We start from the raw sequence: 23,550 nt of genomic DNA on the forward strand, positions 1-23,550 counted from the left end.
GTTCACATGTGTAATATGTATGTCCGGACAAGCTTTCTAGCAGCAGCAGAGCAGGATTGCTGCGTGTGAAATGTCTGGGTGGAGAGGGCTCCGGGCCTGATCCTCTTTAGCCTTCCTGTGAGTCATTTGGTGCAGCAGAGCAGCGCTGCCGCCGCCGGGGCAGGCAGGAGTCAGGGTGGGGAGCAGTGCCCTGGCAGCCTACGTGCATCACATCACACAGCCCGCACACGGCTCGGCTCTGCTGCCTCTCACCTCCCATAGCTTCATTCCTGAGCCAAACAAAATTCTCTTCTGCCTTCTTCCAGTAGAAAAATATGATGTGGAAATGGTGAGGCTGAGGAACAATAGCTAGTTTTTAATTTAACTGAAATAGAGAATAATTAATATGGCAGCAAGGCAGACGTTTCTACTTACAGCGAGCTAAAGCTGCACACTGAGTTAAATTGCTACAAATGTTACTTTATTTTGCAAAAGAAAAAAAAAATAAATCTCGGAGCCAGGGCAAGTATCCCTTTTAGCAACTGCCGAGCTGAAGCCTATACCCCTCTCTGGCCCTGGTCCCGCAGAAACCAGCGGGAGTGCCACAGCACTAGTCTCACATGCGCTGACAGCAGGTTATGTATGAGCTGCCCAGCGCGCCCGGACTCCGTTCCAGTGAGGAGCCTGCAACAAACCCTCAAAAATGTTCAGTGGCAGTAACAAAGCCCAGGAATAACGGCGGAGCGGGGCAGACCTCTGCTCCGGAGCCACAGCACACCGGGGCCGCAGCCCGCGGAGCCGCCGTGTGTCCCCTCCCCGCCCCTCCCCTCCCCTCCCCTCCCGCCGGGCGGGGCCGCTGCACGGCCGGGCCGCCCCGCGCACTAAAGGCCCCGCTGACGCCTCCCCGCGCCACTGTGCAGGTCCCGCCGCTCGTTACTGTTCCGTCATCCCGCCGCCCCCGCCGCCGCCACCATGCCCATGTTCACCATCTACACCAATGTCTGCAAGGACGCCGTGCCCGACAGCCTGTTGGGCGACCTCACCCAGCAGCTGGCCAAGGCCACCGGCAAACCCGCGCAGGTGAGGGCGGGCGGCGGGGCCGGCCCGGGAGCGGGGCGAGCACGTGTGCGGCGGGCCCGGCGGGAGGGGCGGCGGAGCGGCCCCGGGGCATCCCTGCTCCCTGGGCCTATGGGGCACCTCCGCTCTCTGGGCTTATGGGGCATCCCCGCTCCCTGGGCCCCCCGGGGCCATCCCCGCTCCCTGGGCCCCCCGGGGGCACCTCCGCTCCCTGGGCCTATGGGGCACCTCCGCTCTCTGGGCTTATGGGGCATCCCCGCTCCCTGGGCCCCCCGGGGCCATCCCCGCTCCCTGGGCCTATGGGGCACCTCCGCTCTCTGGGCTTATGGGGCATCCCCGCTCCCTGGGCCTATAGGCCATCCCCGCTCCCTGAGACCCCCGGGGCCATCCCCGCTCGCTGGGCCCCCCCAGGGTCATCCCCGCTCCCAGGGCCCCCCGGGGCATCTCTGCTCCCTTGGGCCCTGGGGCATCTCCGCTTCCTGGGCCCTGGGGCGGGCGGGCCGCGGCCGCCGAGGGAGCAGCTGCGGCACAAGGCGGCGGCGGCCCCGCTGCTCGGAGGAAGGAGCCCGTTCCGCCCCGCGGCACCGCGTCTCCCCTGCCCGGGCAGCAGCCGAGCCTGCGAGAGCGCAGCGCTCACGTAGCCGGGGATGTGCTGCGCCTGTGCCGGCGGCCGCGATTGCAGCGGCGGAGCTGCGCAGGGACACCGACCCTCCCGAGTAGTGGGCCGGGTGGACCGGGCAGGGGCTCGGGTGGACCGGGCAGGGGCTCGGGTGGACCGGGCGCTCCGGGCGGTTCGGCCGTCCTGCACGGCCCCTCTTGGGCCAGGCCGCAGCAGCCGCAGGAGCCGGAGCCCGATAACACCGAATCGCTGCCCGGCTCTGCGGCAGGCCCGGCGTCTCGGTCCGTGATTTGGGATGTGAGCTCTGGCACGCAGGCACCGCGTTAGGCCTTTACCTCGCTCCGCCCGCGCGGTGGCGAGGCTGTGGCGGGCAGCAGTGCCTGCCTTTGTGCACAGATAACCGCCTTCCTAACGCTGAGAGCCGGGCCTCCCCTGGGCAAGGGAAATGCGCAGAGACCGGCACTGAAGACCTGCCCGACCCCAATACAACTGCCCTGGTTAGAGCTGGTACCTAAAGCCAGTTTTCTTCAGGAGCGGACAGTTCAGACAGGCTGTAACGGAGTGTTTCCCTCCCGCAGTACATTGCTGTGCACATCGTACCTGACCAGATGATGTCCTTTGGGGGCTCCACTGATCCCTGTGCGCTCTGCAGCCTCTACAGCATCGGCAAAATCGGGGGGCAGCAGAACAAGACTTACACCAAGATGCTGTGTGATCTCATCTCAAAGCACTTGCACGTATCTGCAGACAGGTGAGGCTGGGACGCCTTTTAACCATATTTATCTGGCTTTCTGAAAAAACTGCTTTGAAAAGTCTATTTAAATATTTAAAAAGCCAGGAATAAGTCCATGTGTTTTGGAAAATACCAAGTCATTGCTTGCAGTACTTTCACGTCCACATAAGAATTCAGTGCCTGACTCTTTCCCTGGAGAGTCCTCTCTCTGTTCAACGTCTTTCTGCTCTGAGCGTAGGGAAAAACACCAGAGCACTGACAAGTTGCCCAGTGTGTCTTTTGCCTCTGAGGTGTGCTGTCTTGTCCTCTGGGGAAGCAAAGCTGAAAGCACAAGCAAGGAGCAGTAGCAGGCTGGAGCTGGGAGACAGAAGTAGAAGCCAGCAGGCTGTGAGCTGCTCCCTTGCAGGCTGCAGAGTTTTGGAGAGTCTCTGTGTGGCTGTGAAGGATGGGAAGAACCTGGTGCCATGAGGGTTGAAGGGAGACACGCAGAGCCAGCCCTGAGGGCCTGCTGAACTCTCCAAGGCTGCCAGTCTGTGTGACATGTGTGGAGGACTGCAGCGCTCAAAACAAAAGGGTTGATCTCTCTTGACAGGCTGCTAAACAAAAGCTGTCTGGTGTCTGGACTGTCCCTGACTGCAAAAGAATTTGTATCAAAAAAAACCCAAAAAAGGTACAATTTTGAGAACTGAGAAATATTGACTGTTTGGAGGCTCCACCAGATTTTTGGTAAAGATGAAACTTTTTGTTTTTTCAGGCAGAAGAATGGGAAGCACTGTCCCCTGTTGTGTTGTCCTGACTTATATAAATGAGTTAATAACACTGTTACTTCCTCCTGTGCCTCTTCTGCAGGATCTACGTCAACTACTTTGACATGAACGCTGCCAACGTGGGCTGGAACGGTTCCACCTTTGCATAGAGCTCTCCTGTCTGTCTGAAGAGGCTGTTCCTGGACCCCCCCTCACCCTGCCCTGTAGCAGAGACCACAGCACAAATGGCCCCGTGTTGCACTTTGTGCACTCTCACAGATTGATGGCTCCTTGCTAGTGTGTTTAAATATTGCTGCTTCAACATTCCTCTGTTTTTTCTGTGTAGAAAACAAATAAAGATTTAGAAGTAAGCTGTGTGGTAGGCTTTGGCAGGTTGGGCATGGAGTTGGGCAATTGCTAACTGTCTGTTTCACTCTAATCCTAAAGCAAACAAAACAAACGTTTTGGGTTTGCCCGTGTTTCTTAGACACAGCATTTCACACTATGAGGGTGGTGCCTGGGGCTGGTTCCTGACAGCAGTCCAGTGACTTTTACCTTGCTGTAGGTGTGTTCAGGGCTGCTTGTTGCTCTGAGGTTTGTTTTTGGGTTGTGTCTGCTATTGCTGCAGTCCTTGGACCAGCCCTGTGCCTGCTGCTTCAGGGCAGCTTTCCTCCGAGGATGTGCCACCTATGTGCGGCCAAACAAGCAAGGAAGGAGTGCCTTTGCCCACTGTTATCCGCATAGCTTACACTGCCTGCTCCAGGCAGCAGGGATTGCCCTCAGTGCTGTGGAAGTTCTGCAAGGGCCTGCAGCACTGGGGAGCTTCAGTGTGCTGTGCCAGCCTGTCCCACCCTGGTGCTGTGCCCTCTCCAGCCTGTCCCACCCTGGTGCTGGGCCCTGTCCCAGCCTGTCCCTGGCTGGTGCTGTGCCATGTCCCAGTGTGTCCCCCATTGGTGCTGTGCTGTGCCAGCCTGTCCCACCCCGATGCTGTGCCCTCTCCCAGGCTGTCCAGTACTGGTGCTGTGCCCTCTCCAGTGTGTCCCACATTGGTGCTGTGGTGTCCCAGCCTGTCCCCGGCCGGCGCTGTGCCCTGTCCCGGTCTGTCCCTGTCTGGCTGCGCTCGGTGCCGCCCTGGGGCTCCCGGGCCGCGGTTCCCGCCCCACCTCAGGGTACCCCCTCCCTTCCGTGCCCGGCCGGCAGGGGGCGCGCTCGCCCCGCGCCTTCTGGCGCTTTCCGCCGCGGCCTCGCGGGGTGCGATGACGTCATCTCGGCGCGCCTGTGCGATGACGTAATCCCGGTGCGCCGGCGCGGCGTGGCCATGGCGCTGTTCTACGTCCGCAGGTACCGCGGGCCCGGCCCCGCTCCCGTTCCCTGCTCCTGTTCCCGCTCCCCGCTCCTGTTCTCCTCCTACACGCGGACCCTGCCCTTGCCCCGGTCGCTGTCTCAGCGCCGGGCTCGGGCCCAGGCTGTGTGTCCGGAGTGCCTGAGGGGGTTTGTCCGGGCTGTTTCAGGTACGGCGGCGAGGACGAGCAGGAGGAGGAGGCTGAGGCGGAGGACCGGGCGCGGGTCCTGCTGGAGCGGCTGCAGCAGCAGGCGAGGGCCCGGCAGCTGCAGAAGCAGCGAGAGGCACAGCCCCAGGGAGGGGAAGGGCCGGGGGACGCGGGGCTGAGCCCCGGGGGTGAGCCCGGCCAAGGGAAGGGAAAGGGGAAGAGGGAGAGTGAGGAGCAGCCCAGTGCGCACAGACAGAAGAAGCTGAAGACAAAACAACAGCCACGCAGCCCTTCGGAAGAAAGGGCTGGTACTGAGGAGGCAGCAGATGGCAGCAGCCCCACAAAGAAGAAGAAGGCAAATAGAAAAAAATCGAAAGTGCAGCGAGACAGGACTGAAGCAGGTACGGGTAAAGTGAGGCTGTGGGATTTCAGTGCATTGTGGTTGACAGTTTCCACAGAAATGTGGACACGAGTTGCTCTTTGAGTACCTTGCCCAGTTTACCTGATTTTGTTTTCATCTCCTTAATAAGTTCCCGATTTCTTTTCTTTGAGAGTGGGCCCTGTATTGTGAACTTTGAGGATCAGTTTAGTGTCAGAGGAAGAGGGAAGCATGTCACATCAGCTCAGTCTTGTTGTGTCTATACTAACAAAGAAATGTGTGACCTCTGCACTTGGATTTAGGAAAAAAACCTTGCAAGTTGTTGCTTAAGTCCTGTGTTGTAATATTGCCAAATCCCTTTTCTGTAGCATGCTCTGACCCGTAGCTTTGTATTGCTGTTATCCAAATTCCAGATTCTGAAGAAGACATCAAACAACAAGAAAACAGGAACAACTTTAAAAACAGGTCTAATAAAAGGAAGAAGGCAGATGAGGAAACACAAGGAGATGAAAAAGAGAAGAAAGAGAGCAGTGAAAAAGCTGAAGGAAATCAAACTACAGAGGAGGAGCTACCCTTAGCAGCCTCAGGGGAAGAGGCAGATTGTCCACCCTCCAGTACGATGATCATTGGGGATTACGACGCAAAGCCAGTGCAGAAGGTAACCAGCTTGGCTGAGTTTTGGTGATGGTTAGGAAAAGAATGTTTCTTTAAAGTTTATTTCACTCATGCCTTTCCCTCTCCTCAGGTCCAGCCCTTCTTACCACAGTGGCTTGCTCAGCCCAAGCGGGTGCAGAAACGCATCAAAGACAATCTGTGTCCCATCAGTGATGTCCCAGGAATCCACCCCAGGCTGCTGAAAAAGCTGCAGATGAATGGGATAGAGTCCTTTTTTCCAGGTGCCTTGATAGTGCTTTTGTTTCTTTCTGAAGGGACTTAAAAGAGTTCTGGTGCTGTATATTTTATGTAGGCAGTGAAGTAAAATACAGGACAAAATTTAATGCATGGAAGTGATTGCAGCAGACTTAACCCTTCTTTCTCAATGTTTTATCTAGACTGAGTAAAAGTCTGTTACCTACTGATAAATACAGCTCAGAGTAATGGCTCAGAACTGCCCAAAGAGGGAAGTCTTACTTGTGTCCTCACAGTTTTCCTCCTTGTGAAAGCTTGTGCTTTATCTCTTTAGTTTCCACCTACTGCTGCTGATCAGAGATTTCTGGGAACTCAATCAGCTCATTAAAGCACCAGAAAAACATCCAAACAAAAAAAAAATCTACTTGTTTTCTGTTATTTTGCCACTTTTGCAAGCAAGTACAATAAATGTCAGCTCCTAAATAAGAAGAAAGAACAAGAAAGGGTGCAAGGACAAGGATGGAGGGTGACATTAGCCCGGCTGAGCCTGGAGACTGGGCTGTGCCAGGAGCCTATCAGGGTTATGCTGGGAAGCCACCACACATTTCCCCATTCCCAAAATGCTTTTCTGTAACATTTTCAGTTGTTGGTGAGCTCCTGAAGCATGCAGTGTGTGTTTATTTCTGGTTTTGCTCAGTCCAGGCAGAGGTGATCCCTGCCATTCTCCAGAGTGCCTCCAACGGGTACCTGCTGGGGCGGGGCGGGTACCGCCCCAAGGACATCTGTGTGTCAGCCCCCACGGGCAGTGGGAAGACCCTGGCCTTTGTCATACCCATTGTGCAGGTGAGTTTATCCTGTGGGAGATGTTTTTGGGAGAAATGCTGGCATTGCTTTTGTTCAGGCAAAACCTGAACTTAAAAGTGGGTCGAAAAGCCGAGGAATTTGTGGACATAAGGCAGCAGATTTCAGCTCCAAGCTGACTGAGGGAGCTCCTTGTCAGCATCCCACTCCTTTCCTCAGACAGCAGGCACTGCATCAGGAGTTGGGAGGGTGGAGGGAGAAAAATGGGAGCATAAAACTGTGAGAATGTGTCAAGCCCATCTTCTCTCTCTAAGTTAGGCTCAAGAACCCTGTTCTCCCCTGTTCTTTCAGGGGCTCACTGGGCCTTTATTTTGGCAGGTTCTGTTGGATCGAGTGGTTTGCCACGTACGAGCTCTGGTTGTTCTGCCCACCAAAGAACTGGCACAGCAGGTATGTGGCTTCTCACTGTCTCTGAGCAGAGCTGGGCTGAGGGACAGGCTGGTGCAGCCAGAACTTTGGCTGCTCTGTGGAGCAGTCTGAAAACCCCGCCATGGGTTTGGTGCTGTTCATGTAATTCTGGTGCTGTTCATGTAGTTCTGGTGCTGTTCATGTAATTCTGATGCTGTTCCTGTAATTCACTGCAGCTGATTGTGGCAGCTGACAAAGCCCATCTCTTTGCAGGTGAGTAAAGTGTTCAACATTTACACTGACGGGACAGGTCTGAAGGTCGCTTTGATTACTGGCCAGAAATCTTTTGCAAAGGAGCAGGAGATGCTTGTCCAGAAAAAGTAGGTTAAAAGGTATTTTGACAAAGTTTATGGAGATTGCAGGCTAATTAATCTCATCAAGGCGGGGTCAAGATACAGACTATTGCAGCACAGCGTCATGATTTTGGATAATGGGTTTATATGCTCTGGTAGTTCTTTGTCGCAGTGCTTGTTACAACCCCTGTTTTGTGATTGTAATGTTTTACTGGAGTTTTGGGGTTCTTTGTCAGCAAATGCTCAGAATGTGAATGTTTATGGGTACATATGATTGTGTGGGATTTTGCTGCAATTAATTTTTTTGAGGAGCAGTGAAGAATGACAATTTCTGTTTCAAATAAGGCAGCACAGCGGAGACAGGTGTTTGGTGTCCACCATTGCCCCTGCATGCTCTCCAGTCTCAAGTCCATATGTGAATTTTGTTATTCCTCAGTTAATTGAGTGGTGGGAAAACCTTAAGGTCTCTGCTACAGGCTTTATTGTGAAGAGAGACACTTACTGATGGGCTGTTTGTCCTTTCAGAGTGACAGGTTACTGCAGCCTGGCTGACATTGTCGTGGCCACGCCAGGGAGGCTCACGGATCACATCAACCAGACCCCAGGCTTCAGCCTGGCACAGCTTCGCTTCCTGGTGAGTCACCCCCACAGCCTTCCCATCTGAGAGCTCTATGTGTCTGCTGCAGCAGTAATTCCTGCTTGCTTCTTGTGTGGAACATAAATACCTCTCTGTGTGAACTGTTGTGTGGGCCTGTCTGCACTCCAGATTGTGGAGGGAGCAGTCACAAGATGAGATGTTTGATTCCAACTCGTGACGCCCAAGCATCCACCCACTTCCCCTTCTCTCTTAGGCTCTTGCAAACTCAGAGTAAGGATGGGCAAGGAAAGCAATTCTGTTGACTAGAAGCTTCCATTATCTTACCTTCTGGCTCACTGGTTACAGATGCAAAGGAAAATAAAAGCTCCCAGTATTTGACAATTGGTGGTTTTCATCCCTGTGAATTCAGATCGTGGATGAAGCTGACCGTATGATTGATGACATGCACCAGAACTGTCTGAACCAGATTGTCAAAGCTGCATTCCAAGGGGAAAATGACTCTGGCTTCATGCTTTTCCAGAGGACCAAACCAGGGCCTATAACAGCAGCCAGGTGAGTTGCAAAGTGCATTTCTTTGAACTGGAAGTATGGACACCAGCACCTGGATGTCACTGCCCTGCTCCACTGTACACTGCCACAGACTCCCAAAGCTTGACTCCTCTGAGAAATGTCTTCCAAAACAAGGCAGTGAACAGCTGATGCCAGAGGATGTCCTTCATACTAAGTTTTGTATTCTCCAGGCTTTCCTTACTTAGATTAAAGGAGCATCAAAAGAATGCACAAATACTACAAATCTGTGATCATTTTCACAGTCACTATAGCAATGCCTTATGGCAAAGCTGAGTAATAGAATTGGAGGAAAACTCTTGCAATTAACAATCTGCAGCTGCTGTTTTTGTACAGCAGTAGCAGAGATGTGTCAGAAACTGAGATACTGAGATAAATGGCCAAGGAAGGACGTGAGTAGAATGAGGACATGGGTAGGGCAAGGCAGGGACTCGTGCAGGAGTGAGGGATTGGGGTTGTGCACTTGACTGAGAATGCTCATCACTTCTGTCTGTGAACTCCACCATGAAACAAGGGTGGAAAAAGAACCTACACCAAAGGTCCAGGGTAGGAAAAAAGCATCAAAAAGCATTCGTTGCTTCCCTTATATCATATGGAGGCACTTGGGGTGAAACTCCTTTGCCCCATCCTCAAAGCCCAGTTTCTGTGTGCTGTTTCTTTCAGTTCCTGCTCTCCTCAGATACCCTTACAGAAACTGCTGTTTTCAGCCACACTGACCCAGGACCCGGAGAAATTGCAGCAGCTGGATTTATTCCAGCCTCGTCTCTTCACATCTGTGTATTCTGAGAAAAACAGAGATGGAACAGAAGCTGAACAAGATACCAACAATAAATACACACTCCCTGAGGAGCTATCGGTATGATGGGAATTCTTTTGAATAAGTTATACTTGAAGATTTATTTAATTCTGGGCTATCTAGTTGCGGTTTTACCCTAAAACAAGAATGTCTTCCCTTTGTTTCCTTGCAAAAGTGGCTTTGGGAGTATATATGACCCAGAGAGCTGTACCTTTGCGCCTTTGTTTTCTCATTATTAACATTCCTTTGGTTAGGACTTGATTTTTTTTTAATTAATCTCTCTTCATGTGTAATTAAGTTTATCAGCAATGGGGAGAGGAACTAGGAAGTCATGATAATGTAGTAGCACCTGTCAATTGTCCATATTCTAACATTCACTTCAAGACATGTATATACAGGCCAGGCTGTAGGCAGGAAGGCAGAGCATGTTGTTACTTGCCATGGAGGTGTAAGAGCATTGGAACAGCTCAGGTCTCCTGTCTCCACTTGTGTTGTATCCTGCCAGCCTGTTTAGTCCAAAGGGGATGGCATTCTGGGCTCTGGTTTTGCTGCTGTTAGTCAGCCATAAAACATCCAAACCTGTGTAGGTCATGTCATGGACAGGTAGTGGGCTTCAGGGAAGATAGTGTTGGCAAGCAGTAATTTTTCTCTCTGAACTCCTCCCCTGTTGACTGCAGCAATGTTATGTGCCTTGTGACCTGAACTCCAAGCCTTTGCTCCTCTTGTATTTCATGCTGAAAATGAAATTCACCCGCGTGTTGTGCTTTACCAACTCCAGAGAGGCCTCTCACAGGTGAGCATTAATGGGATCACTGTCCTGGGTATTTGCCAAGGGATCTTACAGAGGTAGGCAAGTGACAGTTTCTCTCTTTCCCTCCTGGTTACCTGCAGGTTGTTCTTGCTGGTTCAAGCCTTTGGTGGAGTCACCGTGGCAGAGTTTTCTTCTCGGTTACCTCCAAATGAGAGAAAGAGAACCATGAAGGAGTTTGACCAAGGAAAAATACAACTGTGAGCATCATAAACTAGTTCCCTGTATGTTTTCCAGCACAGGCTGTTTCCAGTGTAAAAGGCTAAACAGTATAAGGAACACAGTTACAGGAGGTCTTCTAAAACATGCAGGAGTCTGTTGCAGGATGGGTGTGAGACTTGGACTTGTGACTTTGAATTGTTTATCCTTCAGGTAACTCATCCTGTTCTAATCTAGCTGCAGTCTGAGTTTCTATGTGTTGTTTTATAACAAGCAATAAATACAAATGCGTGTTCGTAGAGTTGCCCAACACAGGTTTGCAGATCTGGAGTTTAATTTGGAGTTTCCATATTCCACAAATAGAGTTTGTGGTGAGCATCTGGTACTTGTAGGGCAGAAATGGATTGGTTGGGGCAGAAACTGTACACAGTGTTAGGGTTTCCTACCAGAGCAATCCCTGCTCAGACTGGCACACAGATCTACTCCTATCCATGTGTTTGATTTGTGTTGTGCTTTCGGTAATTATATGAGATTGTATCTCTGGAATGTCTCTTATTTTCTGGGTGTTCTTTTTATCCAAACCTGGTGTATAAATTCCTCCTTGACTACTGGAGTTTCTCACCTCACCATTTGTGTGTTCCATTCTTGTTTGGAGTGTTCAGATTCTTTAGACATATGTGAGCTCCAGTGAGCTGGGAGGTGTCTGGTGTGCTTGGAGAACTTGGAAACACCCAGTAACTTTTCATGCTCAGCAGAGGGTGAAGCCTGTAGTGATGCTTGGTCTGTTGTAAGATTGTTCCCTTTTCTGACCCAGAGATGGGGCAGCTGAGAGGTGTTTTAAAAACCTTTATTCCATTTTCAGTCTCATGTGAAGGGTGAGACAACACAAGTGTTATCATTCACACCATCACAATCAGAAGCCAAACTATTTCCTAATTATATTGTAAGTGTTTTTTGGCCTATCACCTTTTGCCACACAGTGCTGTAAATGCCTTAAAGCCAATAATCTAAATTACCCTTCATGGGTCCTACTACAATGCATCCTTCATAGTTTTATTGTTTTTAAATTCTCTACAAATCCATTTCCTTCAGTCTGTGGGCAGCCAATAAGGCCAGTGGCAATAAGGAGTGACTTGCAGTGCTGCTGCCAGGCTTAGAGGCACAGGCTGACTGTCCAGTTTGAACAGAGATTAGCAAGAGTTGTACTGTGTTCACTTGTGTTTTGTGTGTGTAGTGCCTGAGGTACTACCTGAAAATGACTATATATACATTTACAAACAGGTTAATCAGCACAGATGCCACAGCCCGAGGGATTGATGTTAAAGGGGTGAATTATGTGATCAACTATGATGCCCCACAGTTCATCAGGACATACATTCACAGGTAAGACAACAGGAGCAAAAGGGAGATGTCTGAGCTTGGTTTGCCTTGAGATATTTAGCAAAGGTGACATGCAATTAAAAGGGCTTTTAGCCTTTCTTTTTACTTTAATATGCAAATAGCTTTCTAGCAAAAATTAAGGCTAGCATTGCTTGGAATCAGACTTCCTGAAAACTGGAGGATTTCAGCATCAGAATCTTGGAGTTGATAATGGCAGTGACTATGGGCCTAATCTGACTTGAGGCTACTTTCTCTGTTTCCAGGGTTGGAAGAACAGCTCGTGCAGGAACAGCAGGTGTTGCTTTCAGCTTGGTCCTTAGAATTCAGGTATGTCTTTGGTGTGGGATTCATTTGATAAGGATGCAATGCAGGGCCATAAGGATCATAAAGTTGATACAACTTCCCACCTTTTCCACTCAGCTGAGCTTTGTGCTTGGAGAATTCAATTATCTCCTGGCTAAGCAGCATGTTCCCAGCTGTGCTGGTTTGCTGGTGGTGGGCAGGGGTGTCTCACCTTTGGTGTCTGTCTGGGGCAGGAGCGGCGGTTCCTGCGGATGCTGAGGGACGCTGGCATCAGGGATATACAGAAACACCCAGTGAAGGGAAACTCACTGAAGCCACTGGTGCAGCAATATGAGGCAGCTCTGTGTAAGCTCGAGAAGACAGTCAAGGTAATTGGAATGGGGAGGAAAATAACCTGTGCAAGCTGCAGTTTGGTTTTTTTAATTGCAATTCACACTTAGCACAAGGGTTAGTGTCCAGGATCCTTTCCTTCATTTGAGACAACACCAGTTCAGTGTGAGGGCAACATTTGTGTGTGCATCCTTATGGAATACTCAGAAAGGGTGGGGAGGGGAGAAGGAGGTTTCCTGTCAAAGTTGGCAGTGTTCCTGGAGGGGTTTAAAAGATGTATAGATGTGGCACCTGGGGCTGTGATTTAGCGGAGGTTTGGCAGTGCCAGGTAAATGGGTGGATTTGATGGTCTTAAGGGTCTTTTTCAACCAAAACAATTCTGATTTTTGGTGAGTTTTTTCTATTCTGCCCTTCTATATACCTCTGTAGCTGATTTTGCAGCTACCCAAAGCACTGCAAGCAAAATATAGAGATTAAATCTTTTGTTATTACAGAGTTTAAGACTGTGATGTACAGCTATCTGCTGGCCCTTTTTTATACACCAGTGTAAAGTTGAGAGCTTTGAGACAAAAGCAGGGTAGTATTTACCTTGCCAGATGACTAGGGATCCTTAATAGACTTTGTGCTGCATGATTTGGGCAAGTGTTCTGCTCCCTAATCTGAGAGCTCATAAATACCTGGCCCTGAAAGATGATGATTTTGAGTTGTAGACTAGGAATGTTTGAGAACTGAGACAGAAAGGATTATTAAATTGTCCTATTCCTCCCTGAAGTCCCTTCTGTGTGACTCTGAGACAGGGACATCCTCAGTGACCTTCTCAACTTTAATTTTGCACAGGACGAGCGAGCACAGAAGCGAGCCTGAAGGAGGGGAAGCTGAGATGGCTGATGTGGCACTGAGCAGGCCATGGACTCTTCCCTAGCACAGCAGCACTGAGTCATGGTCCCTCAAGGGTTGCTTCCTCAGCCTTATCATATCTGAAGTCAGCTATTGCAGCCCTTATTCCTCTTTCAAGGACAGTGTGAACAGAGTTCAGTTACTGGTTTTTAAAAAAACGCCAAAAGATAAATTTGGAGGTACAGATTGTCTTGAAGAGGACTTTGCATCATATCCTGCTGGCACATGTAGGATTACCACCAGCTCTTGAGCCTGGCCTGATGGAACTGCTCTCCTCCCATGGTGAGGGCTGGGCCCTCATTTCTGCTCTGGGACAAAGGTTCTGTCTGTCTGCAAAGGCATCAACACCTGGGCACTGCCTGCAGCACAAATGTGTTTGAAGAGCTGCTCCAGGCTGCAGGGACTCCAACTTTTAAGTAAATATTAAATAAATATTTTTATTAAATAAATATTTTTTAAACAGTGTCTACTAAAGATTCCTGGACTCAGGAATTGGACTTGATGATCCTTGTGGGTCCCTTCCAACTGAGGATATTTTATGATTAGGGATGGAGATATTGTTAAAAGGACTTTTCACTGTTACAGTCTTGTGCCTTGTCCTTTTCTTGCCTGTGTTGTTTCCCTCCAGTGTTCTGTACCAGAGGTAACAGCAGGTATTATTAATTGTAGATTGATATTAATGCAGACTGAACTGTCTGATGTCTAATATGAATGTCCTGGAGCCAGCTCATGTCACTGCAAGCCATAAGTCTGTATTTGACACGTGCCATGGTATTTTTAGCTGCCCTGGCAGAAGCCTTAGAGCTGCCATGGAGCTGTGGCCTGCAACTTCTCTCCAAGGGTTGCTTTTCCTTCAGCAGGAATGGCTCCAGCTCTGGCTTATTGTTTTACAAAGCAAAATCAATGTACACCAGCATTAGCAATAAAAGCAGGGAATCTTGAAGGAATGGCTTTTGGGAATGGTGGTTGGATCTTGTGAAGACAGGGCAAGGTTGTTTTATGGCAGTGAAGCAGCGTGTGCTGTTTTCCCATGGCACGGGTGTCCGGGCTGGAGTCACAGGATGGGAAAGTCTCTTGTGCAAGAGCCGTGAGCTCCCAGGGAGGGCAGACCCGGGCTGTGCCTCTGCCGGGCCGCGGGCCGGGCTGTGGCTTCTCTGTCACCGAGGGCAGGCCCCGGGACAATCCGGTGCCAGAGGATGTACGGTGGCAGAGCCCAGCGGAGACTTCGCCCGGGAGGTGCCCCCGGCGCCGTCCCGTCAGGGAAACCCCGGCCCCGGTGCCGGTGTGGCCCCGCCCGCCTGGGCGGGCCGGGCTCGGCGGGACGGGATTTAACGGCGCCGGGCGGGCCGGGCTCCCACAGCGCCGGGCACTGACAGTGACAGCGGGGACAGGATGGGGCTGGAACTGTACCTGGACCTGCTCTCGCAGCCCTGCCGGGCGCTCTACATCTTCGCTCGGAGCAACAACATCCCTTTCGAGCTGAAGCGGGTGCAGCTGACCAAGGGTGAGCGGGGCCGGGGGGACCCGGGAGTGCCGGGCCGGGCTTTGGGGTGTCCCGGGCGGTCCCGGGCCGGGCTTTGGGGTGTCCCGGGCTTTGGGGTGTCCCCTCTCGGGCACTCCTGGTCCCTGCCCCTCCCGGGAGATGCTCCATCGCCGCCCCGGGGGGCAGGAGGGGACTCGCCGTCCCGTCGGTGCGAGATGCTGAGAGAGGATGGGGCTCCTGCTGCCCACACATAAACAATACCTGATTCTCCAATGCATTCCTGTGTTTTAAGTCCTGATTTCAGTGCCTGGGCTCCCCTGCAGCAAACAGGACTCTGCCGAGGCGTGTGGTGTCTTTGAAATGGGCCCCACCCCAGCAGAGAAAAACAAGGGACGCTTTTCTGAGAAGCGCTCAGGACGTGACAGGTTGAGGCATTCCCCGTTTAGAAGGGAAACAAAAAGCTGCAGAGATGGGGCATTCAGGTATGGGCGAGGACAGCCGAGTGTGTGGTTCTTGTTCAGTAACTCAGCACAGAGAACTGTGTGCTCTGGTAAGCAGCAGCAGCAGCAGTTCCTGCAGGGCAGCCCCTCTCCCCCCGGCAGGGGTTAACCCCCTCGGGAGGCTCCTCACGCACCAGTTTGCAGAGCTGTGCCCGTGTGTGGCAGGGCAGGGGCTGGGCTGCCCCCCTGGGGATCCCACTGGGCAGAGTGGTTTGTGGTCAGGTTATTTTGAGAGGGTTGAGGACCAGCCTGTGAAGGCTGTGGAGCAAGACAGTGCAGCTCCAGTAATCTGAACACTGAGAAATGAAGGGAAGTGGTTTAGTTGGGTTAAAACCAACTGATAACTAGTAGGAGCCTGTCCAAAGGTGTGTTTTCATCAAAGGAGGCCTGAAGATCTGTATCTTCTTTGTAATTGAAGCTGGTAAAACCTATCCTTCAACCTTTCCAGATATCTGATGGATTGGAAATTAAGGTAATGCATTGGGTATAAAAAGGCCTCAGTAAGTAATGCTGAAAAACAATGAAAGATGAGAAATCTCCTGAGGCTGAAATTGATAAAGGAACAAAAGAGGCTCCAACTTGAGACAAACCTCAGACTTGTAGTTGAGTCTTTGGGTGTTCCCTGCACCTGAGCTGTGTTGTACCTCACTGTGGCTTTCCTCCCACTTGTCTTGTAAAACTTTTTGCAATTGTTTGTAGCTGGGGGCTGGCTCATCTTGTGTCCTTGCCCTTCTTTCCCAATAAGTTAATTGTTGTGGTGAGACACTGGAGCAAAGGAGAGGAGACTGGCAGGCAAGGAAAGAGAGGACCAAAGAAAACAGAACTGAAATGCAAGGATAAGGGAAGTGAGAGGAAGGAAAAGGAATTCACAGATTCCCAATGCTCTGTGTCCCTTGGCAACAGTGCCTGCTTTTGGCCTGTGAATTTAAGATGGGTGATTTGGGTGCATCCCATCCCATTCCTGCAGAACATGCACCTCCCATGGCGTGGGGAAGCTCTGCAGTGCACTGGTACCACAGTGGGGAGACCTCTCTGCCCTGGTACCTGCACTGCATTCTGAGCTCTCCTCTCTGCCCTGGTACCTGCACTGCATTCTGAGCTCTCCTCTCTGCCCTGGTACCTGCACTGCATTCTGAGCTCTCCTCTCTGCCCTGGTACCTGGCACTGCATTCTGAGCTCTCCTCTCTGCCCTGGTACCTGCACTGCATTCTGAGCTCTCCTCTCTGCCCTGGTACCTGGCACTGCATTCTGAGCTCTCCTCTCTGCCCTGGTACCTGCACTGCATTCTGAGCTCTCCTCTCTGCCCTGGTACCTGCACTGCATTCTGAGCTCTCCTCTCTGCCCTGGTACCTGCACTGCATTCTGAGCTCTCCTCTCTGCCCTGGTACCTGGCACTGCATTCCAAGGTCTCCTCTCTGCCCTGGTACCTGGCACTGCACAGTTTATAAGGATAAGGTGAGGGAACTGATACTCAGAATTGAGGTGGTGGGTTAAATGTGATGCCCCAGAAAAGCTGTTGGCCCCCAGAAGGACAGGTGTCAATGAAAGGGGTGGAAAGAGTGAGAATGGATAGGAAGAGCTGGAATCTGCACACTTCATCCTTTAGAGAGGGGTGGGGACGTGGGCTGTGAGCCAAGTTACAGGGCAATAGTCACAAATCAGGTTTGCCAAGTACCAGAAAAGCTGAATTTGCTTCCAGAGCATCTCCTCTGGCACACAGATTCTCACATGGCTCAAATAGCAGGACGTGGCACAAGGTTAGTTACACATTAGAGAGGCTTGAATGCCCAGGCAGCCACATGTGACTGAAGTGAATGGGTGGAAAGGGCTGTCACAAACAAGTCACATAAAACAAGGCTTCTGGGACTGGTTTCAGACAGAATGGAGTCCACTGAGACCTTAGATGGACAAAGCACCTTCTTCGGGTTCACTCTGCCCACTTTTTGGGGAGGACCATAAGATAGCTTAAAAGCAACCTTAAATCCATATTTGCTCTTATAAAAGATATGCAAAATGCACAGGAGCTAATTAAAATATCTATAATGAAGTACCTTTGGCTTTATATGGAATCACAGGAATTTATTTTCATCTGTGTATTTTAGAAAGCATAGTCCAATATAAATTACATTGTCTCCCAGAAAAAAATATCTGCTTTCTCACTGTCCTCCCTTTCTTGAAGATCCCCTTCCTCCAAGGTGCATGGTGCTCCCTCTGGGTTTGTACAGGACAGGCACCTCCAGGCACAAACTTGGAGTGGAGAGAGCCCCAAGCTGTCAAGTGCTGTTGGTATGAAAGGACTCCTAACCATCCTGCCCTTGGTGCAGAGGTGGGTCTGGCACGCAGGCAATAAACAGGCAGGCTGATAGCACAGGGCTGGCCCCCTACTCACCCTGCAGCACTTATTCATTATAAATTGATACAAGACTTGATTTGTACAATCAAAAACAAAAACTTGAGGTTAGACAAAGTCCCCACAAATTCCTCAGGTGTTTATAAACAGGTCCTGAGTATCTTTGCCAAGTAAAACTTCTCATTTCCCTCCTCAGGGGAGCACAGGACAGAGGAGTTCCGGAAGGTGAATGTCCTGATGAAGGTGCCTGCACTCAAGGATGGTTCTTTCACCTTAGCAGAGAGGTGAGGCTCAAATAAGCTCAATCCCCTAATTGTTTATCCTAATGCTTGGCTTCTGCCAGTACTGCTGGGACTCCAGTCCAGGCAGGTTTTTGTCTCCTTCCTATCTTATGTTCCACTTGTACAAAACAAACCTGTGTTTCAAGAGAAGTTATCTTATGTAAGCAACTTGAACAGCATGAATAGTAGAAAAAGCTGCTGCTCTCTGCCTGCAGCTGGAGGCTGTAGGTCAGTGCAGGAATCTGACATAAAGCACCTGCTGCTGGAAGGCCAGGCAAATGAAACTGAGATTTGATATAAACTCATTCTGCAGCTTCTATTTGCTCAAAACTGCATCAGCAGACCTTACCTGTCTTGCTGGGTATCTCACATCAGAGATTGCAGTCCACAAGCAGCAGCACAAACTCTCTGCTGTGCTGTGCCCTGCTGCACTTCTACCTGACTCCCATCAGGTTTGTGTGGCTGCTTGTCCAGCAGTGCAAAATTTGGGGGGAAAAGAAAGGATGAAGTGCTTTAATCTCAGATGATCAACTCACTGGTCTGTCTTGCTCTCTGGGCAGCGTTGCAATCCTCCTGTACCTGGCCCAGAAATTCAAGACTCCTGATCACTGGTACCCATCTGACCTGCAGAAAAGGGCGAGGGTTGATGAGTACCTGTCCTGGCAGCACTCCAACATCCGTATGAAGGGGAGCAAGTTGTTCTTATGCAAGGTAAAACCCTTATGTCTCACAAATCAAGTGCTAAGAACTGTAATGACGTGGCCTTGCCTGCGTGCAGGAGCTTTCTCAGCAAATGTACAAACCGAGTGAGAGGTGGAACAAAACTGACTTGGCTGCTGAAACAGCCTAACTGCAGTGGCCTGGACCCTTCATGCTGCAGCCAAAGGTCCAGAGCAAATGCATCCTGGATGAGCAGACACAGCTCAGGGCTGGCTGCCCAGCTTCATGCAAAGAAACCATCTCCCTCTGGAAAACAAATCACAGTGCTGGCAGATGATCCAATCTTCCCTTGAGAGGAGACTCTTGTAGCTGAATTTTCAAATTTCTAGTCAGCAGGCAAAGAGAGGTAGAAGGAATGACTGACATTAATGTTAACCTGGGAAGGTTGATGAGCAGTCCTGGTTGTTCTCATGCATGGCTGGTGAGGGATCCTCAGAAGGTGGCAGTGAGAGTGTGCTGACTAGATTTGGAAGGAAACACATAAAAAGCAACTTTTTTCTTCTCCCTGCCAGGCGATACTGCCTCTCATCACAGGCCAGCCACTTCCTCCAGAGAAACTGGAGTTTGCTACTGAGGAGCTGAACACTGCCCTGAAGCAGTTTGAGGAAAAGTTCTTGCAGGACAAGCCCTTCATTGCAGGCAGCGAGATCTCCCTGGCAGACCTGGTAGCAGTGGTGGAGCTCATGCAGGTGAGCATCAACCCCAGCACTGCTGGGTTTGTGAGCTGGGCTGTGGGCAGGCCAGGCCGGGGGGGCTTCTGCAGATCTTCCCTGGGGCCAAGTCTTGTTCCTTTTTGACTTTGACCACAATTAAATTTGCTGGGGAAAACCTACTCTGATGAAACAGTTCTTTCTATAGAAATATGGATAGGATTCATCAGGAAAGGAAGATAAATGACAAACTAAGCAGGAAAGTAGAGGTATTTGGAAGAGCTGTACTGGTGTGTGCAGGTGTTCTGCCTTAGACCATTCTTGGGTTGGCCCTGGCAGAGCTCTTTGCTGCACATCCCAAGGGACAGCAGCTGCTGGGGATGTCACCCAAGAGCCAGAGATGAGTCTGCTGCCTTAAGCCAGAAGCAAATCCATCTCTCATTTGGTCCCATCCCTGGCAAGAGCCTGGTTTGCCTCACCCTGGGTGCTCTGTGTGTCTCTGCAGCCTGTGTGTGCTGGGTACGACCTGTTTGAGGAGAGGCCCAAGCTGAAGGAGTGGCGCAGGAGGGTGGAGGAAGCTGTGGGGAAGCAGCTCTTCCAGGAAGCCCACGAAGGCATCATGAACATTAAGAGCTTGACTGCTGATCAGCTTTCACCTGAGCTGAAGGAGAGTTTCAAGCAGCACCTAAAGCAGTTTGGCTAGAATTAGAGGATTATGCTCTAATAAAATGGATTATTTTCTGAAGGCTTATTGTAGTCTTTCAGCATTTCTTCTAAAAATCATACAGAAACACCATTCCACAAAATGCACTTCCCTTCATCCACAGCCTTTCTGCAACTTTAAAGGGAAGAAAAATACATCTTAGACTGCTATGAGCTGCTTTTCCCTCTTATCCACTGCAGCATGGGAGCTGTAGCCCCGTAGGCTTTTCTTTCATGCTCCAGGACCACTGGATCTGTTTCAGGGCTGAGGTGATTCAGTCTGTATAGAAACAGGGACAGTCAGAGCTGCCCTCCCATCTCTGTTCAGAGTTCTCCAGGCCAGAGCAAAGGTTTCCTGAGGGTATGGCAGAACAGGTGTGTCTGAAACAAGGAAAAAACATTGTAGCAGATGGTCTTCACTTTGCCAAGTGAAAACAGCCTGCTGGATGATTTTTGCTCTTTAGGAAAGAGGCAGGTCAGGACCCAGCCCTGGTGGGAACCCTGCCAGGTCCTTGGAACACCTGGCCACTAGATGCTGCTGGGTAACCTGTGAGAGCAAAGGGACACAGTGCCCAGGGGAAGGGAGCTGTGCTGGGATCTCAGGGATGCCTCCAGCTTCTGGCAAGGACACAATCAATAAAGCTCCTCACCCAGAGACTTGTGCTGCACCCTACAAAGAACATTTTGTACAGTGGAAAAAAGCTGCTTTCGGTGGTCAAGCTGCTGCAAACCACACAGTCCCCTCTGCAAACCGCAACAGTACTCTGCCCCTCTCCCACGGTGGTTTTTCAGCACAATAGAAACCATTTTGGCCAGGCTGTCAGCACTGAGAGCTGCTGTGCTGGGCCAGCCCTGGTAGCAGAGGGAGCTGTGCTGGGCAGCCCCGGGTGAGCAGAGCTGGGTCCATGAGCTGAGGAATGTCCCACACACAGTTAATGCTCCACTGCTCTTCAGTCTCATCAGATCCTCCCTAGAGCAAACAGCTGCATGGGCCAGGTGTTGTAGCTCTGTTTGGATTTGTAATCAGCATTTGGAAGGAAGTGGACATCAAGTCATCATCCACACCTGTGCAGCACCCTCCATAACCTCTTGCCTGTGTCTCTTTGTGCCACTCCTGCTTTCCTGTTCTGTCCCTGTGACCTCCCATTTCCAGGTGCAGGCTTCCATATGAGGAGGGTTCCAGTTTGCAGAAGTGTTTTTCTCCCCTCCTTGTTGAGCTGTTTGTCTCTGGAAGTCTGTTTGTCTCTGCTCCATCCACAAGGGGAAGGCTGCACAGTATCCTGGGTGTGAGATATCAATTGTCTGAATGCAAGTCAAGTCATTACAGTGCCCAGAAATGGTGAATGTAGCTGCTCAAAGTCTCACGCATTCTTTCAGCTGGATCTGCTGATTTTGGGGATTGAGCCAGCTGGCTTTTCTGATTGTTTTCTGAGCAAACCTGCCCTCTAGTTCAAAAGGCCACACAAACCAGTCTGCAATGCACATGCCTGCAGGCTGAGCTATAGGAGCCTGCACGTGCCTGCAGGCTGAGCTATAGGAGCCAAGCAGGCTGGTGCCTTTACTTTCCATCCTTCCAGCCTACAGGAAATCCTCGATGTCAGTGGTGAAAAGGCACATTTGCCCTCAAACCCTCTCCCTTTCCGTGCTGACGCATGCAGGGATATTTGTCTTCTTACCTGACTTTTTATTGGTAAATTTGTTGAGAAGGGCTTGTTGCATGCCAGTGAGCAAAGTCAATGACAGCAGCTCTCTTCTGGCCCCAAGAGTGCTTGCATTGCCTGAGCAGCAATGCCTGACGACACAGTCCTGCTGCAGCTGCCAGAGTGCTGAGCCTCAAGAGGTGTTTACTTGTACCACCAACCACTTCCTTCCCTCCAACTGCAGCTTTACCACCCTCGCCAGCTGGGCTGCTCTGCAGTTAAAGAGGTGCCTTTGCTGCCTTACCAAGGCTGCCCAGCCTTGCTGCAGTCTGCTGTTGGCACCTTTGTACTCTCCCTGACTTTCAACTTTTCCTTTTCTTGGAGAGAGCAAACTTCTACCAGCATCATAAATAGTTCCCACACTCTCTCTTCAAGTATAAGCAGAGCAGAGAAACAATCAAAACCAATCTATTTTGTGGGGTGCTAATCTTCACAGACCTCAAAATGGACTTAAGAGCAGAGCCTTTTGTGACACACATCTCCCTGCAGAATCTCCAGATAGGGCTGCTCTGCATGCAAACCATTGCACAAGCCAAGGCAAATAAAGTGCCTTTTTAAATTTTTTTTTATTTACAATACTTGTAGCACAAGAGCTCCACGTAAGAGTCTTGAGCCAGTTTTCTGCTTGCTGGAATGAGGCACAACTTCCTTAAATGTCCCCCATTGTGCACTCCTGCAAGGACTGCTGCCTTCAAAACCAAGCTGGAGCTATGCTCAGAGCTGGCTCTCTGGTGCTCCTCCACGGCTCTTCCACAAAGGACAAGTACACTTGCCTCACTCCAGCCTGGTCATGATGACAGGAAGGGATTTTAAATTGTTTTTCCCACAGTTTCTGCCTGGCATATGTGCAGTGACCAGTGGCATTTTGAGCCCTTCCATTCCCACAGGACAAAGCACCTCCCTCAAGTAACTGCTGGGATGGCCACAGAGTTCAAAGCAGATAAATCTGCCTTGCTCTTTGCTTTAGATCATGGAGATAAGGCTGCTCATCCTTGTACTTTGCCTTTTGCTATCCCTCTACCTCTGTTATTTTGTTCCTTTGTGTCACTGGATCTGTCTGGTTCCAGTTCCTAGACTGGGAGCCCCAGGAGCTGTGTGCCAAAACCCAACAGGTTGTGCAAGAGTTTTGTTTGCCTTGGTACAAGGTCTGTGGAGTGTCCACTCCCCATTCACCCTGAAAAGGGACAGGGGTTACACCTCCACTGTCAGCTCAATGTGTCAGCTTCATCGAACGTTTTCAACTCAGCTTCCTCAGTTCTTGCCAGGACTACTTGGAAATAAGTGAGAACCTGTGATTTCTGGAATGAAATGAAGTTGTAACACATAAAATAGGAGGAATGTTAAAACAACAACAACAACAACAACAACAAAACCAAACAAACAAACAAACAAAAAAACCATCCTGAGACTTTTTCTAAATGATTAAGGAATAAACTGCAAAACTTAATGCATTTTTTTTCTGTCTTGTTCCTGTTTCCAAAATGCTGACAGAGAAAATAAGGGCAGGAAAAATGGTCTTTGAGGTGATGGAGTCAAATGTAAATGCAGTGCTAGATGCACTAGCCTGTAGCCAGGAATAATCAATCAAATGGCCTATAACACAACCAGATAAAAGCACCTCTTTGGTTATGTGGGCTGTGTGGTGCAGTCAGCAAATTGGAGAAAAGCTTGAGGAAAGAACATTTCCAGGAAGCACATGAAAAGATCTTTGAAGTTCAGATAGGACTAATGGATCAACTGAACCATGAATAAAGGAGCAAAGTGAACCCACACTGCTGATGTTGCTGCACACTGCTGAGATCAACACTCTTCTCAATGACACCTCAGAGTATGGGCATGGGAGCACTTTGAAGCACAAAGACTTCTCCAACTGTTACCTGTGCAGAGCCACT

At 50.4% G+C, this 23,550-nt stretch overlaps 3 protein-coding genes across 3 annotated transcripts; all 3 read left to right on the forward strand.

Annotated features, from left to right (window-relative positions):
• The first annotated feature begins 869 nt into the window (after window positions 1-869).
• On the forward strand, window positions 870-3,525 carry LOC310916491 (macrophage migration inhibitory factor). Its single transcript, XM_083874068.1, has 3 exons — window positions 870-1,059; window positions 2,254-2,426; window positions 3,258-3,525. The coding sequence occupies exons 1-3, from the start codon at window positions 952-954 to the stop codon at window positions 3,322-3,324; spliced, it is 348 nt and encodes a 115-aa protein (XP_083730194.1). The 5' UTR covers window positions 870-951; the 3' UTR covers window positions 3,325-3,525.
• Window positions 3,526-4,463: 938 nt separating this feature from the next.
• On the forward strand, window positions 4,464-14,087 carry DDX51 (DEAD-box helicase 51). The gene is made up of 16 exons (XM_083873665.1): window positions 4,464-4,495; window positions 4,666-5,045; window positions 5,437-5,681; window positions 5,769-5,919; window positions 6,570-6,715; window positions 7,052-7,123; window positions 7,355-7,461; window positions 7,960-8,068; window positions 8,442-8,584; window positions 9,263-9,455; window positions 10,073-10,188; window positions 10,287-10,403; window positions 11,644-11,745; window positions 12,006-12,069; window positions 12,279-12,413; window positions 13,213-14,087. The coding sequence occupies exons 1-16, from the start codon at window positions 4,473-4,475 to the stop codon at window positions 13,237-13,239; spliced, it is 2,130 nt and encodes a 709-aa protein (XP_083729791.1). The 5' UTR covers window positions 4,464-4,472; the 3' UTR covers window positions 13,240-14,087.
• A 518-nt stretch (window positions 14,088-14,605) lies between these two features.
• Window positions 14,606-20,001, forward strand: LOC310916312 (glutathione S-transferase theta-1-like). Its single transcript, XM_083873755.1, has 5 exons — window positions 14,606-14,776; window positions 17,802-17,889; window positions 18,447-18,597; window positions 19,119-19,295; window positions 19,762-20,001. The coding sequence occupies exons 1-5, from the start codon at window positions 14,665-14,667 to the stop codon at window positions 19,957-19,959; spliced, it is 726 nt and encodes a 241-aa protein (XP_083729881.1). The 5' UTR covers window positions 14,606-14,664; the 3' UTR covers window positions 19,960-20,001.
• Window positions 20,002-23,550: the final 3,549 nt, after the last annotated feature.

This window comes from Zosterops lateralis, assembly GCF_965231275.1.
Source record: "Zosterops lateralis genome assembly, chromosome: 17".
Classification (NCBI taxonomy): Eukaryota; Metazoa; Chordata; class Aves; order Passeriformes; family Zosteropidae; genus Zosterops; species Zosterops lateralis.

What these genes read in the sequence shown, in the direction of transcription:
- LOC310916491 (XM_083874068.1), top strand. Translation starts at nt 952, where the DNA reads ATGCCCATGTTCACCATCTACACCAATGTCTGCAAGGACGCCGTGCCC. An exon ending in CCACCGGCAAACCCGCGCAG is followed by an intron (nt 1,060 to 2,253) that starts GTGAGGGCGGGC and finishes TCCCTCCCGCAG; the next exon opens with TACATTGCTGTGCACATCGT. An exon ending in TTGCACGTATCTGCAGACAG is followed by an intron (nt 2,427 to 3,257) that starts GTGAGGCTGGGA and finishes CCTCTTCTGCAG; the next exon opens with GATCTACGTCAACTACTTTG.
- DDX51 (XM_083873665.1), top strand. Translation starts at nt 4,473, where the DNA reads ATGGCGCTGTTCTACGTCCGCAG. An exon ending in GGGCCTATAACAGCAGCCAG is followed by an intron (nt 8,585 to 9,262) that starts GTGAGTTGCAAA and finishes TGTTTCTTTCAG; the next exon opens with TTCCTGCTCTCCTCAGATAC. An exon ending in GCTTGGTCCTTAGAATTCAG is followed by an intron (nt 12,070 to 12,278) that starts GTATGTCTTTGG and finishes TGTCTGGGGCAG; the next exon opens with GAGCGGCGGTTCCTGCGGAT.
- LOC310916312 (XM_083873755.1), top strand. Translation starts at nt 14,665, where the DNA reads ATGGGGCTGGAACTGTACCTGGACCTGCTCTCGCAGCCCTGCCGGGCG. An exon ending in GCAAGTTGTTCTTATGCAAG is followed by an intron (nt 18,598 to 19,118) that starts GTAAAACCCTTA and finishes TCTCCCTGCCAG; the next exon opens with GCGATACTGCCTCTCATCAC. An exon ending in CAGTGGTGGAGCTCATGCAG is followed by an intron (nt 19,296 to 19,761) that starts GTGAGCATCAAC and finishes GTGTCTCTGCAG; the next exon opens with CCTGTGTGTGCTGGGTACGA.